The sequence below is a fragment of the Brugia malayi genome (genome assembly GCF_000002995.4).
Source record: "Brugia malayi strain FR3 genome assembly, contig: Bm_v4_ChrX_scaffold_001, whole genome shotgun sequence".
Taxonomy (NCBI): domain Eukaryota; kingdom Metazoa; phylum Nematoda; class Chromadorea; order Rhabditida; family Onchocercidae; genus Brugia; species Brugia malayi.
This window is the reverse complement of record NW_025062479.1, coordinates 17,098,311-17,113,276: the sequence shown is the minus strand read 5'-3', so window position 1 is coordinate 17,113,276 and position 14,966 is coordinate 17,098,311. Positions and strand designations below refer to the sequence as shown.

The 14,966-nt window shown below is 32.1% G+C and overlaps 2 protein-coding genes across 2 annotated transcripts; one reads left to right on the top strand and one right to left on the bottom strand.

Annotated features, from left to right (window-relative positions):
* Positions 1-312: 312 nt before the first annotated feature.
* On the top strand, positions 313-14,449 carry Bma-prx-1 (Uncharacterized protein; the record flags this gene model as incomplete). The annotated part of the gene is made up of 21 exons (XM_043075149.1): positions 313-408; positions 719-886; positions 996-1,079; positions 1,521-1,635; positions 2,081-2,401; positions 2,569-2,699; positions 3,000-3,134; positions 3,209-3,323; positions 3,557-3,669; positions 3,880-3,995; positions 4,185-4,387; positions 4,677-4,832; positions 4,970-5,109; positions 11,457-11,604; positions 11,843-12,015; positions 12,229-12,363; positions 12,596-12,660; positions 12,962-13,104; positions 13,256-13,359; positions 13,881-14,055; positions 14,301-14,449. The coding sequence occupies 21 exons, from the start codon at positions 313-315 to the stop codon at positions 14,447-14,449; spliced, it is 2,985 nt and encodes a 994-aa protein (XP_042931083.1).
* Positions 5,783-8,751, bottom strand: Bm2157 (Uncharacterized protein; the record flags this gene model as incomplete). The annotated part of the gene is made up of 8 exons (XM_001897895.2): positions 5,783-6,103; positions 6,358-6,552; positions 6,883-7,065; positions 7,244-7,390; positions 7,678-7,764; positions 7,906-8,043; positions 8,172-8,303; positions 8,647-8,751. 8 exons carry the CDS (start codon positions 8,749-8,751, stop codon positions 5,783-5,785), a joined length of 1,308 nt encoding a protein of 435 aa, XP_001897930.1.
* Positions 14,450-14,966: the final 517 nt, after the last annotated feature.

Sequence of the window (14,966 nt, the reverse complement as noted above, 5' to 3'; positions counted from 1 at the left end):
GGAAGGACAGAACTTAAGTTAAACAAGGCAAACAAAGCACACATAACCATCACTTAAAGCAGCACTCCCCTCCACCCACCACTGCCCAGCCTCGAAGCCACGTGTAAATCTGCGCACCACACTCTACGCCCAACTACGTCACAGACGTCGATTTCGCAACACACAGCATATCTGTGTTCTCCACGATGGATACACACTCTTCTCATCACTTTATTAATCCATTCACGTTGAGTGCAGGTAGTCGTGTAAGTGTAGATGTGATGCTAATTTCAGGCCACGGCACGTCGATTTCAGGTGAACTGTAAGGTGGGGATGTACAGTGCTACATTGAAGTACCATCAGAGAAAAAACTGTTTTGGATATATTCAACTGCAGTACAGTGACGTAGCACTAAAGAATAGCATACAGGTAACTGATTACTGAGAAAGATCACTGACAAATTACTAATTACAAATTTTTGTAATTTAGTGCTAAGAATTTTAAATAATAATTTGGTGAATAAATCAAGAGATTTCCCATTATTTTTGATTTTTCATATTTTCTGTATCTTTCGGAAAAGTATCGGAAATGTGAAAACAGTTCATAAAATCTAAGACACAATTTATTATTTGGTTTGCTCATTTTGAACGCTTGGAATAATCAGTGGCGATAATAAGTCCGTTGTATGTTTTCTGTGGCTGGCCTGGAAGATATTTTGTCTATATTAATTGCAGTTCAGGCTAATGCGGTAACGCCTGGTGCATACACCATTATTAGATGTGAAAATTCAACAGACTGTGGTATAATTCAAGTTTTTGCTCCAAATGACCACTGTTGTTATACACCGAAAATATTGCTTATTAACAAAATATTCGCAGATTTGTTTGGCCTTCGTGAAAATGAAAAGGTAACGCTGATTCCTTGCACTTAATTTCAAATAATATTTACGAAACACTTAAGTGAACCGAGGTTATTTTTTGGTGGGAACTTGATTTATGTATCAAATTCATTTTTAGGTAATTGTTCAGAAGGTAAAAACAGCACCTATATGCAGTTCGTTTGAGGTAGAGCTGACTTCCGAGGAAGACTGGAATATTGTCGTATGTTTTATCCTAATAAAATTAAGAGATACAAGGAATGTTTTTACATATTTAGGAAATATGAGAAAAAAATCATTAAAATAATTCTTTTAACTATGACCACTATCTTTGCTCAACTTCTCCATATTTTAGTACTTCTAAAATTTGATTCGTAGCACACTGGTATAGTTCATTTCTTACTGTTCACATGAATTTCTTACTGTTCCATTTCACATGAATTTAATGCGCATATCATGGTATTTAGAAATTGCAAATGTAGCAGGAATAAAAAGTTAAGGAGGTTTTTAGGAGGCAAATGCTAGCTCCGCACCTCAAGTGCTGAAACTTTGGAGATAGAGGCATAATTTTGCTGATTATTTTAGATAACTAAACATTGTGATTCCAACTATTTCTATGAAGTACTTCAGAATTTTTTATAATTAGATGAAGCGGTTTTTTTAGCAAAATTCATCGCAACGAATTGAAGAATTGCTTCTGGAACAAATTCAATTAATTACTGTTGGCCAAACATATCCAGTTTGGATTGCTCAAAATCTTTACATTTATTTCACTGTTGGTAAGCTAAAAGCTTTTTTTTTTTTCATTCTCTTTTGCTTTTTGAATTGATTTCATTACGTATTTCATATCACTTTTTAATCAATAAATTTGCTGAACCAGAGTATAAATATAAAGGTCAAAAGCATATTGCGTTGCTGTAACATGATTAAATCACGATTTGTTCGCTACTGATAAAATTTTAATTTTGTGCTAAAAACATTTGCCTGGAATTTTGATGGTAGCAAGCTTAGAAGTGTTTAGAGAATTGTTTATTTCTAACTTCTTGCTAAATTGCTGCATATTTGCTTTATGTTGACTTCCACTTCTCTCGTTTTCAGTTTATAAATAGCATCTCTTTTGAACACTGGAAAACTCGTCCACCTCTCATTTCATTAACGCTCTGTCGTTTATTTATGATTTAACAAGCAAATGAATGAAAGTAAATAAACTGGAACAGATTTCAGCTCGAATCAAAATATTTTCATCCATGGTGCAGAATGCTTGTCTATGTGAATTTACGGAGGTCCATGTGAAACCCTTCTACTCAAATCGTAGTAGTCTCAAGGACAGTTCAAGAGACATTTTGAGAATACCTCCATTATCATTCGCATGTAAAATAAAGGATCTATTCTCAAATTTCTCGCCGGAGCCATTTATGCTGAAGATTCAAGATTACTGTGGTAATGTTCTTGACAGAACTGCAGTTCGGGTACTGCCTAAAATACTGATTAATGATGTTACCTTGAAAGATCTGGACATACTTGCCGTTTTTAAACTCAATTTCAGTATGTTTCTTTGTATTTTTAACAATTCCATATATTATTTATGGAAATCATAATATACGTTACAAGAAATGTGGTGGAATGGGAAAGTTTTGCTTCTTGAAAATAGTAAAAAAACTGGTAACAGATTGATTTTTCTATCTGCTGGGAAGTTTTTTTGTCAATTTTAGATCAGAGTAACTCAGAAAACGTCACATTATCAACTGTTCATAATGATGAAACCGGTCGAACCGCGCATGCTTTACTTATTGAACTACCGATGTCATGTTCCCGTTTTGCTACATTAAGAGATTGTTTGAAGGTACTTTGAGGATGTGCCTTTCTAGTGCCTTGTAGTGCTTTTCATTAGTTCCATCTCGATGTAAATAAATCTGAATAATCTTAGAAGTAGCGTTACAACTTTGTACCTTGTAAATAAGGCACTTTAATTGTTTGCTTTTGCTTCAAAAGCTTAACTAACTGTTCATTTTCTGTATAAAATTCAGTTAGAGAATTAATTAGATGATTTCGTAGTTAGGATTTTGTATTAATTAATAATGAACAATTTCTTTATGAAGCAGCTTTATTACATATTCATTTCTGATAAATTTTCTTTTTTCAGCGATATGATGCTTATCACTGCGCTTTTTCACCCAAACTACATCAAGTTATGAATGGTGAATATGAATGGATTAAAGTATCTCCTTTACCCAGAAATAACATTTATCAGCTTGAAATCCTCGAAGTACTTTCAGAAGTTAGTATAATTCATTATTACATATTCGCGTCTCTTAATTTGAATTCAACTGTAAATTCTGTTGTACGATTTAGGACAAGTTATCTGAGAATTTCAATGAGTGTTTACGAAACCATTTGTGGAAGACTTGTCGACATTATCCAATCATTGTTCCAGATGACGGACTCATAGTGGAAGTAAATTTAACTCGTAAGTTTGAACCAAATCATGAGATATGTCTCTATATGTTTAGTGCTCTTCATTTTATTGAAGTGCATTGTGTTTCACACGTTATAAAAATTTTCTTGTCTTTTTTGGCTGCTTTAATAATTTAAATGAAGAGTTTATGTTAGCATTTGCGGAAGACTTGTTTGTCTTTCTATATGTCGTCTTTTCCCGTTAATAATTGAAATGCCACGAAATAAAGCTGAAATGTTTTCCAGGTAAAGTTCGTATTCAGTGTCGAATTAAACCTCATTTTAATGACAAAAATGACGAAGGGTCTCAGAAATGTTTTGTCTTTACTAACGACATGTTTCCTCTGCTTGAATATCCGGTAAATGACGTATTTAATAATATATGTGGAAATTTTCGAGAAATATGTTTTGAAAATAGCTAACGGTAATTTAATTAGAAATTTTAATGTAAAATTTATATCTTCACATGAGATATAGATTTTTGAAAGAGTTGCAGGGGCTAACAGTGCTTGCCGGAAATTTTTGTTGAGCAGCTTGATCCGACAATAGAAACCTCTTTATTCTTTCAGAATACTGATTCAGTGAAAGCTAGTTTCGTGCAGATGCTGAGAAGAAATGGGAATGAGGATATTCATCAGGCAACTGTAAACTTTGGAGAATGGGGGAATGAAGCAGTTGAATTTTCGTATGTTTTATTCGTGAAGATATTCTGAATGTGCAAGAGGGGTAAGAGAGAGTAACCATTATATGTGGAGAGGCTGTAAAATAGGTAGAGTAGTCGAGTGTGACCTGAACATTTTAAAATATTGAAATATAAATTTGATTGTAAAGGCTACTGCTCAACTCAGTTGGTATTAATATTAAAATTTTTCAGATTCCAAATTGCATTTATTGAGAAATGTTGCTCATATATTACTTATCATTTGGAGAAGCCTACTTTTTTTTCATCAGAAAATATTCTTATAGTGGGTAACAAATCAGCAGGTAAAACAACGATTCTACATTTCCTTGCAGGAAAATTACTCCAGTCTCACTTGGCTGTTTACAGTGAATGTTTATATTGCTCTGAGTGGAATGGTGAGTTTGTATCAGAAATCTTCCTAAATTTGGAAGTAGTATTTTTTTAAATGATATCCTAATGGTATGATGCGGTATTGTTGTTGTCCGTTTTGTGGTTGTTAGATTTCCATCTGATATTGTGAAGGTTCATGGGATTAGTGTAAGAAATTTAGAATAATTATTGTTTTGAGTACTATAATACTGAAGGATAGATTTCTTGTACTTATATTTTTTATCTTCATAAACGGGTTTTACCTAACAGAGTATTTTGGAAGTATTTCACTGATTCTAAGACTTCTGTTTGCAGGAAAACCAATTGAGAAATTTCAAGATGTATTGAAAAGTACGATAACGCGTTTAAGGCGACGTTATCCTTCAGTCCTTTTCTTAGATGACTTGGATATTTTATTGCGTGGTCAAGATGAGGAAGTGAGAAATGTTCGCTTGGAAAAATGTGCCGAATGTAAGTTCGTGAATTCCATTTTGCACAATTAATGTCAGTCAATTTATTCTCCTTAATTTGGTTGGTGATTAATATAAACTTAATTTGTGTTATTTTTTTTATGTCTTATTTCATAAAAACTTCTATGTTTCTTGAAGTAGTCCGAAATTTGGCCACTAAAAATGATTTGTTGGTTGTTGCAACGGCGTGCACCAAATATGAAGTTGTCGAACTGTTTTCGTTGAATGCTGGTGGTCGATTTTTTGGTCACGTGGAAGACATCAAAGAACTTAGCCCGGCAAGTTATTAAATTATACGTGCAACTTAAGTTATATGCATCATGATAGCATCTGTTATTAGTGAAAACTTCTATAACGATATCTGCACTGCTGCATTTCTCTTTGGTAGGAATAGTTTTTATTCGTTTTAGTGTTGTGATTTTAAAAATATATTATATTAACTGAGAATAAAAAATATTAAGAACTGAGAAATATTTTGCTCATCTAGGTTAGAAAATCTCCATTGTTAATCTTTGCTTTGGTTGGATCAAGGGACTATTAGAAAACTTTGCTACGACTAATTTTTGTTTTTGTCTCATAACTCACTTCTTGAATTTCATGCAAAAGTTGTTACTAGGATTTAAGGAGTTCCTCGAATCTGAGATCACTTAACTGTAATATCGATATTTCGAAATAGTCTTTAATTTTTATGTCGGTTCACAAAATTGATATTTGCTTCTTATCAAAAAAATAAAATAGAACTTTAAGATGCAGCTGTCCTTTTCCTTTCTATTTTTTTTTTTTTTTTTATTTTTTTTTCATGCCATTCTTTCTCCTTTTCGAGACCTGATCTCTCCATCCTCCTTACTAGTTTTCCAGAAGAAAGGAATTGGATACCAAAACAAGCAACTAATTTATATTTTTGCAAACTTTATAGAACTTTTTTAGAAAATTTTTGTAAAAGGAAAAAGTTTATAGCAAATAATCAGCAACGAACGGTTTTGAGCAACTGCCAAATGTTCCATCGCTGTGACACTGTTTGGCATAGCCACTATCTTTGTATACTAGCTGAATGACTAAGTTCACTGTTTTCCGACGCATCCAAGATGATTTGTTACAAATAATTATCCAATAACGACCCGGTGTTGTGCATTCTATTGAATCCACTTCAGGAACTAACTTCGCACTCAGTTTAAGCCATGGATAAACCATTTCAAGTTCATCAGTGTTAATCTCTTGTCCTTGTCGCATGCCAGTTATTGCTTTGTTTGATGATAGGATTTGATGTGGAGGCTGAAACTTAAATTTTTTAAACATTTATTAGAGATCATTTACTTTAGTAAACTAAATAAACCATTCTTTCAAGTAAGATCAGATTTAATGCTTGTTGTAATTTTCTCGGAAGTTTATATTAAATTTATAATTCAGTTGTGATGTTAAATGATATTCTTTTAAATTTTAGATTTAGGATATTGATTGTTTTTGTCTTGATAATTCTATTAATACGGTGATGATATGACTTAAACCATGCCCTAATTTTTTATCACCTCGTAAAAAACGCCGAAACTGATATCGCTATCCGTAGTAAAATACCACTGTAGTTTGTTTCCTTTCTCCTTTATGTCTACATAAATTTGACGTCGTTTTCCTGGTAAAATTATAATCGTTTCCAAATTGCTTGGTGATTCAAGGCTTTTCGGTTTGACACGTTGTTCTTGTTCTGCTGGCTGACATTGAATTTCCTGTAGAAGTTTTATTCTGGGTTTCATTTACTGCAGAGGTTTTATTAATTCTAGTCTGAATAATTATCGTCATTATAAACGTGTATAACTTATTTGGAGCTAGTTTATTTTATTTGAAACAGAAAATTGTGCGTCAAATCCCAAAAAAAGGGGGAACAAAAAAATAAATAAATAATTCACCCTGAGAACGCGTGTTTCATTATGATATAAGAGTGCTAGGAAACTACCTTGATGTGGCTAAATTCTAAATTATATGTATTGATCAGTATTGATGGTCTTAATTTTTTCCTTAATCTGGAAACTTGAAAATTTTCCTTTTTAATGAGCTACCTCATTTTTGCCTCCCAAAGTAGCGGGGATATCTTCAATTTTAATCTCTTTCAATAAATTAGGCAGGAAGTTTTCATTGTGCAGTCGGAAACGTTCTATGAAGCTGTCAGGCATCATTGTTCGTGCTATTTTATAAGGTAAATGAATCCATTTCGAAGTATTTACCATCTCCACCGGGCTTACCTGGAATAATTGGTTTTATTAAGTTTGTAATAAACTATACTTGCTTGTCAGTTAATTAAATGTAACAGTTGCGATGCTACTAGAATCTACCGGAGAAAGTTCCTACTGACTTTTCGATTACAAATGTGCTAACTAATGGATTCTCCAAAAAATCCATGGGGAAAACTTTTAAACTAACTAGCTCAGGATAATTATCGAAATGAAGAAGCTGGGAGAAATAGGCTAAATTGCCATTCGTAGCGAAGATCATAGTGAACGGATTAATTTCATAGCCATTTAGATCAATAATATGTCTTAAACCACTTAGTCGACCAGTTTTCTGTTCCTGAAATCTCGAAAATTTCCATGATGGTGGAGCGCGATTTTTTAAAAAAGTCGGTTTCTGGATTTTTTTTTTTATAACAGGAAGCTAATAACTATCCTTGCGAATTACTGCATTTAAATTTTGGTAACACTTATATATATAGTCTCAATTTGATTATCGCGAAGCAGAATACGCTATGTTATAGAAACTATTTCATAAAAGCTAAAGCTTCAGTTTACAAGCAAAATATTCAGTCAGAATTTTTGCCATAAATTCTTTAAAATGTTGTGAATGAGTTATTTGTGTACTTGCTGATTGACTCTTTTGAGCATATGTTCGAATTGACGAAATTGTAAGCGTATAGATTCTGAACTGCGCACTGTATGAGCTATGGCCTGCAATCGATTCTTTTAACTTTTTATATTATTTTCCCAAAGTTAGCAGAAGCAAAAATTCATTAAATTACGATGATGTCTTTCGTAAATAATATAATGTAAATATCACATTTGTATTTGAATTGAATATCTTATACTAACCTCAACATTGACTGTTTTATACTCCACATACCATAACAATCTATTATGGTTATCTGTTACATTCAGAATATCTCCCATCGGAAACAGTTTTAGAGAGTACATAGGGTTTTCGGGAAATGGAAGATCTGGCAAATTATCCTACAATAAATATAACACAGAATATAGTATTAATGAATTGTAATATAATATAAATGAACTGTACTTCAAGACAAACAACTTATATTCTTTCTAAAAATTAGTTTTAAAAACTGTTAATTTCAACAAACCAAATTAAATGCTTTTCGAATGCGCAAATGATTGTTGAGGGCTTTAACAGCGGTATCCACAACATCTTTTTTTTTCTTTAGTACCCTTTCACAAGCTAACACAAACCGATAAATGTTAAAGTCGTTGTCGAACTAAAAATAAAATTTAAATGCTGACAAAAGAGTTAGTAATTTATGTCGATGGCAGTAGTGAACTTTTTTCTTCCATTCTCAATTTTTTAGAAAAATTAGATGAATGAAACATTTCCTGCGCAACAAGATTGTTGTTGCTTGCTAGGAGAGATGTCCTATAAGACTTATAGCAGGAAAAATTTATTTTATGGAACATGGAAAGATAGAGATGAACGGGATTTTATTTTCCACTTCATAATTGTCTGTCAGAGTACTCTTTTTGCAGTTGTGAAGAAGATTTCTTTACATCTAGGAGTATCTTTTATTGGTTGTTTGCTGCAAAAGATAATCAGTTATTACTTACATTAGGATGTATTGGTTGGTTAATTTTCAAGCGTATTTCATCTACCAATTTTTTGGATTCAGTGCTTAATTGTTCCCCGAAATTTGTGCTTACACTTCTTGTCATCTTCCTGAAACAAATTTTGATTTAGACCATGAGATGGTATCATTTACTTCATTAAAGGATGATACACAGCTTCATTATTAGGAAAATAAAGTTAAACATAAATTCAGTTCCTTCCTGAGAAGATAATAGGTCTTTCGTCTTTCACTTAATTGAGCGTAATTCTCTGTCACGGCGAAGAAATAAATTGAATTGAAAAAATGTCTTTCTACGATATTTAATGTCTTCATCTCATAAATTTAAACATATTTTGATGTTCTGAGTACCGCATTGCTGTAGTAATTGTAAGGAGCAATTTCTATACAAATGCTTTTGAGGAATTAAGCCTATTAACTGCATAAAATCTAGAAGATATTACTGAAATCTCATTATTTATTGAAGTAACATTTTTAGCATCTCATATATCCTAAAGTAATGTGATTTGTTTTTTGTGGTTATTAGAAATTCATTTTTGTCAGAGAAAGGAACTGACACTAAATTAGAATGAGTTTAAGACTGAGATTTGAAAAGATTTCTTGTCGAATACAAATTTGCGAAAAAGAGGAAAAATCGGTGGTGGAAAACATATTGGATGCGTTTTCAAAGATCAACATAAAAAACGATTGTAGAAGAGATAAGAGAAGCTGGTTTTACTACGCGGAGTATTGGTAGGAGAGAGATCTTAGTTCCTAATTTTCACTATTGCTGATGAGGTGAACACAATGATGACGTCTTGTTCATGTTACTCCCTGTTAAGGTGTCATAGTCTGCCATTGTAAGGGTACCTATAACATGTTACTATGAAGGTAGAGAAAGAGGTAGCATAAAGAGGAGTGTCACCGACTACATCCCCCAACCTCACTCTCACCTTGGAAATAAATGTGTTCTTCGCTAAGATTCTGTAACGGAGACACACTTCCTATCCAAGTAGAAAGTGAGGTGGGAAATGTGAAATGAGATTGTCGTACTTTTAAATAATAGGATTAAGTTGACTTATGGAAAGTAAATTATACAACAGCTACTTACTATAACTATATTTGCAGAAAAAAATCATGCTTAACGGCTTATGGGTGATTGCTTAGTACGTGTAAATATTAAGTATTATCTTAAGTTAGATAATTTAATTTTACTTCCTAGAATGGGTTTTCGTTGAGATCGAAATTCTCTAGTATTTTTGTGTTGCCTTAAAGGATAATTCTTGCAAACATTATGTGCAGGAAATACCTTATAAATGTTAAATGTTGCTGTGTTCTCATATTAGATTTACCCTGTCAAGTTTAATCCTTTGTTGTCAGCCCTTCTCGTTCATCTTTTCAATATTAATGACAATAAAAAATGTGAGGGAAAATAAATGCATTTCGAGATGGGATTGATGACATAGTGAAAGATATTTTATCATATAGGTTACCAACTGAATTTTCGCTGATATGTCAGCGAAATTGAAATATGGTTGTTTGATGTGATAAAGACAAGAATTTACTAGTTTCGTTGAGTTCCGTCGATTTGCATTATTAACAAATACTCCATTCATCCGTTAAAATTTTTAGTTCAACTCCTCCTCTATGATTTTCGTACCACTCCTAATTAACTTGAAGGCACAAAAAATGTGTGCAGTTTACTGAATTGTTTGAATGATATTGCACCTATACACAACATTTAATCTGTTAACTTCATTTATATGCTTACTTTAACTGAAATTATTGCACGATACTAGAGGGAGGAGGTCAAATATGGGTAAAACGAATTTCTTCGACAGCGAATGCAACTTAAGAAGGTTCATACAATTGCGAGAAGATGTAATGGAAAACTTCGAGTTAAAATATATGACTAAAGTCAGAAATAATACCGTCTTTTGTTTTAGCATCTTTCTTCCTTTTCCAGCTTTTTATTTTGAAGTAGGAAGAAAATTCCTATGAGTAAAAATTCACTCCTTCATTTTGCGGATTTAAAAATGTTTGAATCATTTTTTGGACATTCTCTGCAGCGGAATGGAGAGAGGATGAAATTGAACGATATTCATAGCTCCCACTTTATCCATGAATGGTAAACAATATGATTGCCAATATAGACGGGTGCAATACAGAATATTGAATAGTAAAAAACATTTCCAACAATTATTAGTTGATAGAAAAAACATGGTGAGCCCACAGAAAAATACTAGAAATACTCGGGCACATAGCAATATTAAATTTATGAAAAAATTTATTTATGAAGATCAAAGCTACATGCCGCGCCTGCAAGAATTATTTCATTGCTTAACCAGTGTTTTTGGTGAAGGATCAGTATACTGCATACAAGTTTGAAAAAAAATTCTAAAAAGAAAATTTAGGAAAGATTTGTGCAATGTACAAAATTAAAAGATTTGGTAACTGCGGTGTGTTGGTACAGAAGTTATACAGCAAAAGAAATGCCTTTATGACAGTAAAAATCATGAACTTATTGTCAGGTGTCAGCTTCTCACTGATTGAGTTTTTTTAGAAAAGTTTGGGAAAACAAATTTTCAAGAAAAAATTTTTTTTGGAAAGGTTCAGTAATTTCTGTGGATTTCACTAGGAAAAATTTCATTTGATGAGCCATATCTTATTAATTTTTTGCTTATCATTTACACCAATAGCTGTTACAACAAATTAAATTAAAGCGAGTAAAATGTATCAGTGTTTTTCTGGAAGTCGTTTTCGGAGAGTACAAATTTTTATAACAGATATCTGTTTGAAATTTTTGATTTCCAGATTGAACGAGCAGAATGCTTGGAGAAATTCTGTAATCAAAAAATAGAAATATGCAGTTTACAATATGCTGCCGAAACAACTGGGAAATGCACTATTAGTGATTTGAAAAGATTAGCCCAAAGAATTATCTTAGAATCAGAAGTAAAAGGTATAGTTTTTCACCTGCATGAGCAGATTTTACTTTGTATTATCGTTCAATTTTTAATATTCTGTCATTTCATTTTTTTTTAATTCCCACATCTCTCATCTAGTTAGTCGAAACTAAGACATTGAGAAATTTGAAAGAATTCTCATAAATTTTATTTCCTTGCATCGGTCTTAAAAATTTCTGTAATTTCCAAGATTTGCTATAAAGATCTATTAATTCCTCAGTATTTTTGCCACAGGTCGTGAAAAAATTAAGGATAGTGTGGAACAAGCACTCAGGGAATTCCAACCGATTGCAGTGCCCTTCGAACAACTGAAACCAAGAAATATAGTTAAACTGAAATGGGAGGATGTTGGAGGATTAAAGAACGTGAAAAAAATTATTACAGAAGTTTTTATTTGGCCAACAAAAGTAAGTACTCCTTAGTTTTGTTTTTGTTTGATTCTTAAGTTTGGAAACATGACTAAGTCATTTTAACGAATAGTGGATCTGAACAGAGTTTCCTGACTTATTATCTTTTTGAAAATGATGCATATAATTGATTTATAATTGACGAGATTATTGTATTATGTATCAATGAATAATAAGGCTGCATGTATTCTATTAAATTTTGCTTTTCTTAAGTATCCACTGCTGTATCGAAATATTTCTGTTCGTCTTGGTCGCGGAGTTTTATTGCATGGTCCAAGCGGATGTGGAAAAACTCTTATTTGTAGAACTTTAGCAGCACAATGGGACTTCAATGTCATATCCATCAAAGTAGCTATTCCTATTGTTCAATTAAGTTGAAAACATGAGACTTAAATAAGGAACCGAAAAAACATTCAAATAGCGTTGAAGTTTTAATCTTACAGCTAAAATATTTCTTCTTTAATTTAATTTGCCAAGCTTTGTTTGGAGAATGAAGTATTTTCTCCGAAGAACAATAAATTTATGAATTTAAAAATGTCCACATTCCCGAATTTTAAATTGGCAAAAAAAATATATTTAGGGACCGGAATTATTATCAAAGTTTATTGGTGAAAGCGAAGAAAATGTCCGGAAAATTTTTGGATGGTAGGTTACAGTTTAAATTATTATAATCCTAATATAGCAAACCAAGCTTTAAAAGCTCGAGAAGCTACTTTATAATATTTTTCTGAGGCTTGTATTTTGTAAAACAATTTTTGAACTTAAAAAGTACTCGCGTAATTAAACATTGAGCAGAATCTTGTCTCACTTCTTCTTTACATGGACTTATTGCATGTGGAATACCTATATTTGCATGGACATATTGCATATGAAATACCTATAAGTTTGAGTAGATAGATTGTAAAATTGTTTTTTCGATTTACTTTCATTCATATCGCAGTTTTAGTGCTCGTGTTGGAAGCCCTTGTTTGATATTTTTCGATGAATTTGATTCATTAGGTCCAAAGCGTGGTGAGAGTGATACAGGAGTAACGGACCGTGTGGTGAATCAATTGCTGACAGAACTGGATGGAGTTGAAGGGCTAAATGGTATTTTTTTAATAGTTCCGAGATTTATCTGCGTTTGGTATTTGCTTTTATATTTAAATTATGAATTTTGTCAGATACGTGGTTACCCGTATGTTTCCCACGTGGTTAATAATTATATGTGAAAGCATTGTTGTTTCATTGTCTTTTACAGATGTTTATATTATTGGGGCTACAAATCGAATTGATTTGATTGATAGTTCCTTATTACGACCGGGGCGTTTCGACTACATTGTTAAATGTGAATTACCCAATATGGTTTGTCGTTTTATTGTAATCCATCAGCAAACCGATGCAAAGCTTCAGTTGAATTCGTGTTTGACTTACATTATTTTGCATTTCGAATGTTCAGGAAATTACTTTCTTTTATATATGGTAGAAATCAGAAAGATTGAGATAGCGCTAAAGTTTTAGTCTTATACCTGCCAAATTTTGTTTGAAGAATGAAGTGTTTTTTTCCGAGGGTGGTAAATTTATGAATTTAAAAGTTAAAAAGATATAAAGCTGGTTAGAAATTTCCCAGTCTTTAAATTATGTCGCAAAGTTGAATCAGGTCAAATGAATCACAACTTAAGTTTTATGTACTGTTCCACTTCACATTGACGATGTCAGCTTTCTGTTTGATGTTGTTTGTTGGTTTCGACGGATAGAGGGCTTCAAAAAAATCACAATAAAACAACTCGTATAGATCAGAGCGTTAATAGCTAAATTACCAAGCAATTTGTAGAAGACAAGAATTTGGCAAAAAAATGACTAAAAAATTAGCCATTTATATTTAGGAGGAGCGAATGTCGATTTTGGAGATATTTTGCCGAGGTATGAGCTTAAGAAATACTGATTTTGAAGTGATAGCAAGAGCAACACATGGTTGGACGGGTGCTGACTTAAAAGGTTTGGTAACAAATGCTCAGTTGATCGCTCACAAGAGAATAAAAGGAGCACTTGGCGACAAAGGTATGCAAATTCTTCGAATCTTTTGAATCGCCTAATCGCATTATAGAAAGAAAAATTTTATACTAATTTGGTCTGCTGCAATTTTTAAATATAGAAATTCATAAATCGTGTGTTTAATTAAATAAACATAAATCGCGTATTCAAACTAAATATAAAAAACAAAGTAACTTGTATATCTGCCTTTATATTTCTTAAATGATGTTCTTTAATGAGTTAATTGCACAAAATTTCAAATTTATTTTTAGATGTTGACCTCGAAAGAACAAAATATGTAATAAATCAAGAAGATCTGTTGTTTGCAGTAAAGGAATCGCAACCGAACAAGAATAGAAGCTCTTCCGGATTAGATAGGAGACCTTACATATCACCAGGGTTGTTTACTACTTTAGCTTAACTCCTGTTTTACATTAAATTTGAAATAAAATCACTCCTATATTGGTGAAAGGTAAATTTATTTCAATTATTCGTGTACTTTTTTCGAGATTTTTTTTTGTCGTGCCTTATTGGGTATTTGTATATATTTACTGGCAGAATAATTTCGCAAATATTTTTTGATGTTCAGCATGTTTACAATACATTTGTATTGCTATATCATTGTTCCTTTCCACGTTTCACTTTAAAAATTTTTTTCAGTTCAGTTTTAGAAAAATATTTTATTCATTTCTGTGTTGTGCTTTTCTAATTTCGTATTGGTACCAAACAATATGTATTTACTGTTAAATCACGAAGCTTGACACTTCAAACAGTCGATACAGTTTGCTGATGAGGACTTCATTTCATATTCTAATTGATTTTTGAATTATTATCATATCATTGTGTTGTGGACTCTTGCTAAATTTTCTTTTATGTCAGAATAAGCAAAATATTAGATGCTGAAACAGGAAGTCACAACCAGAATATTAGGTGCTAGA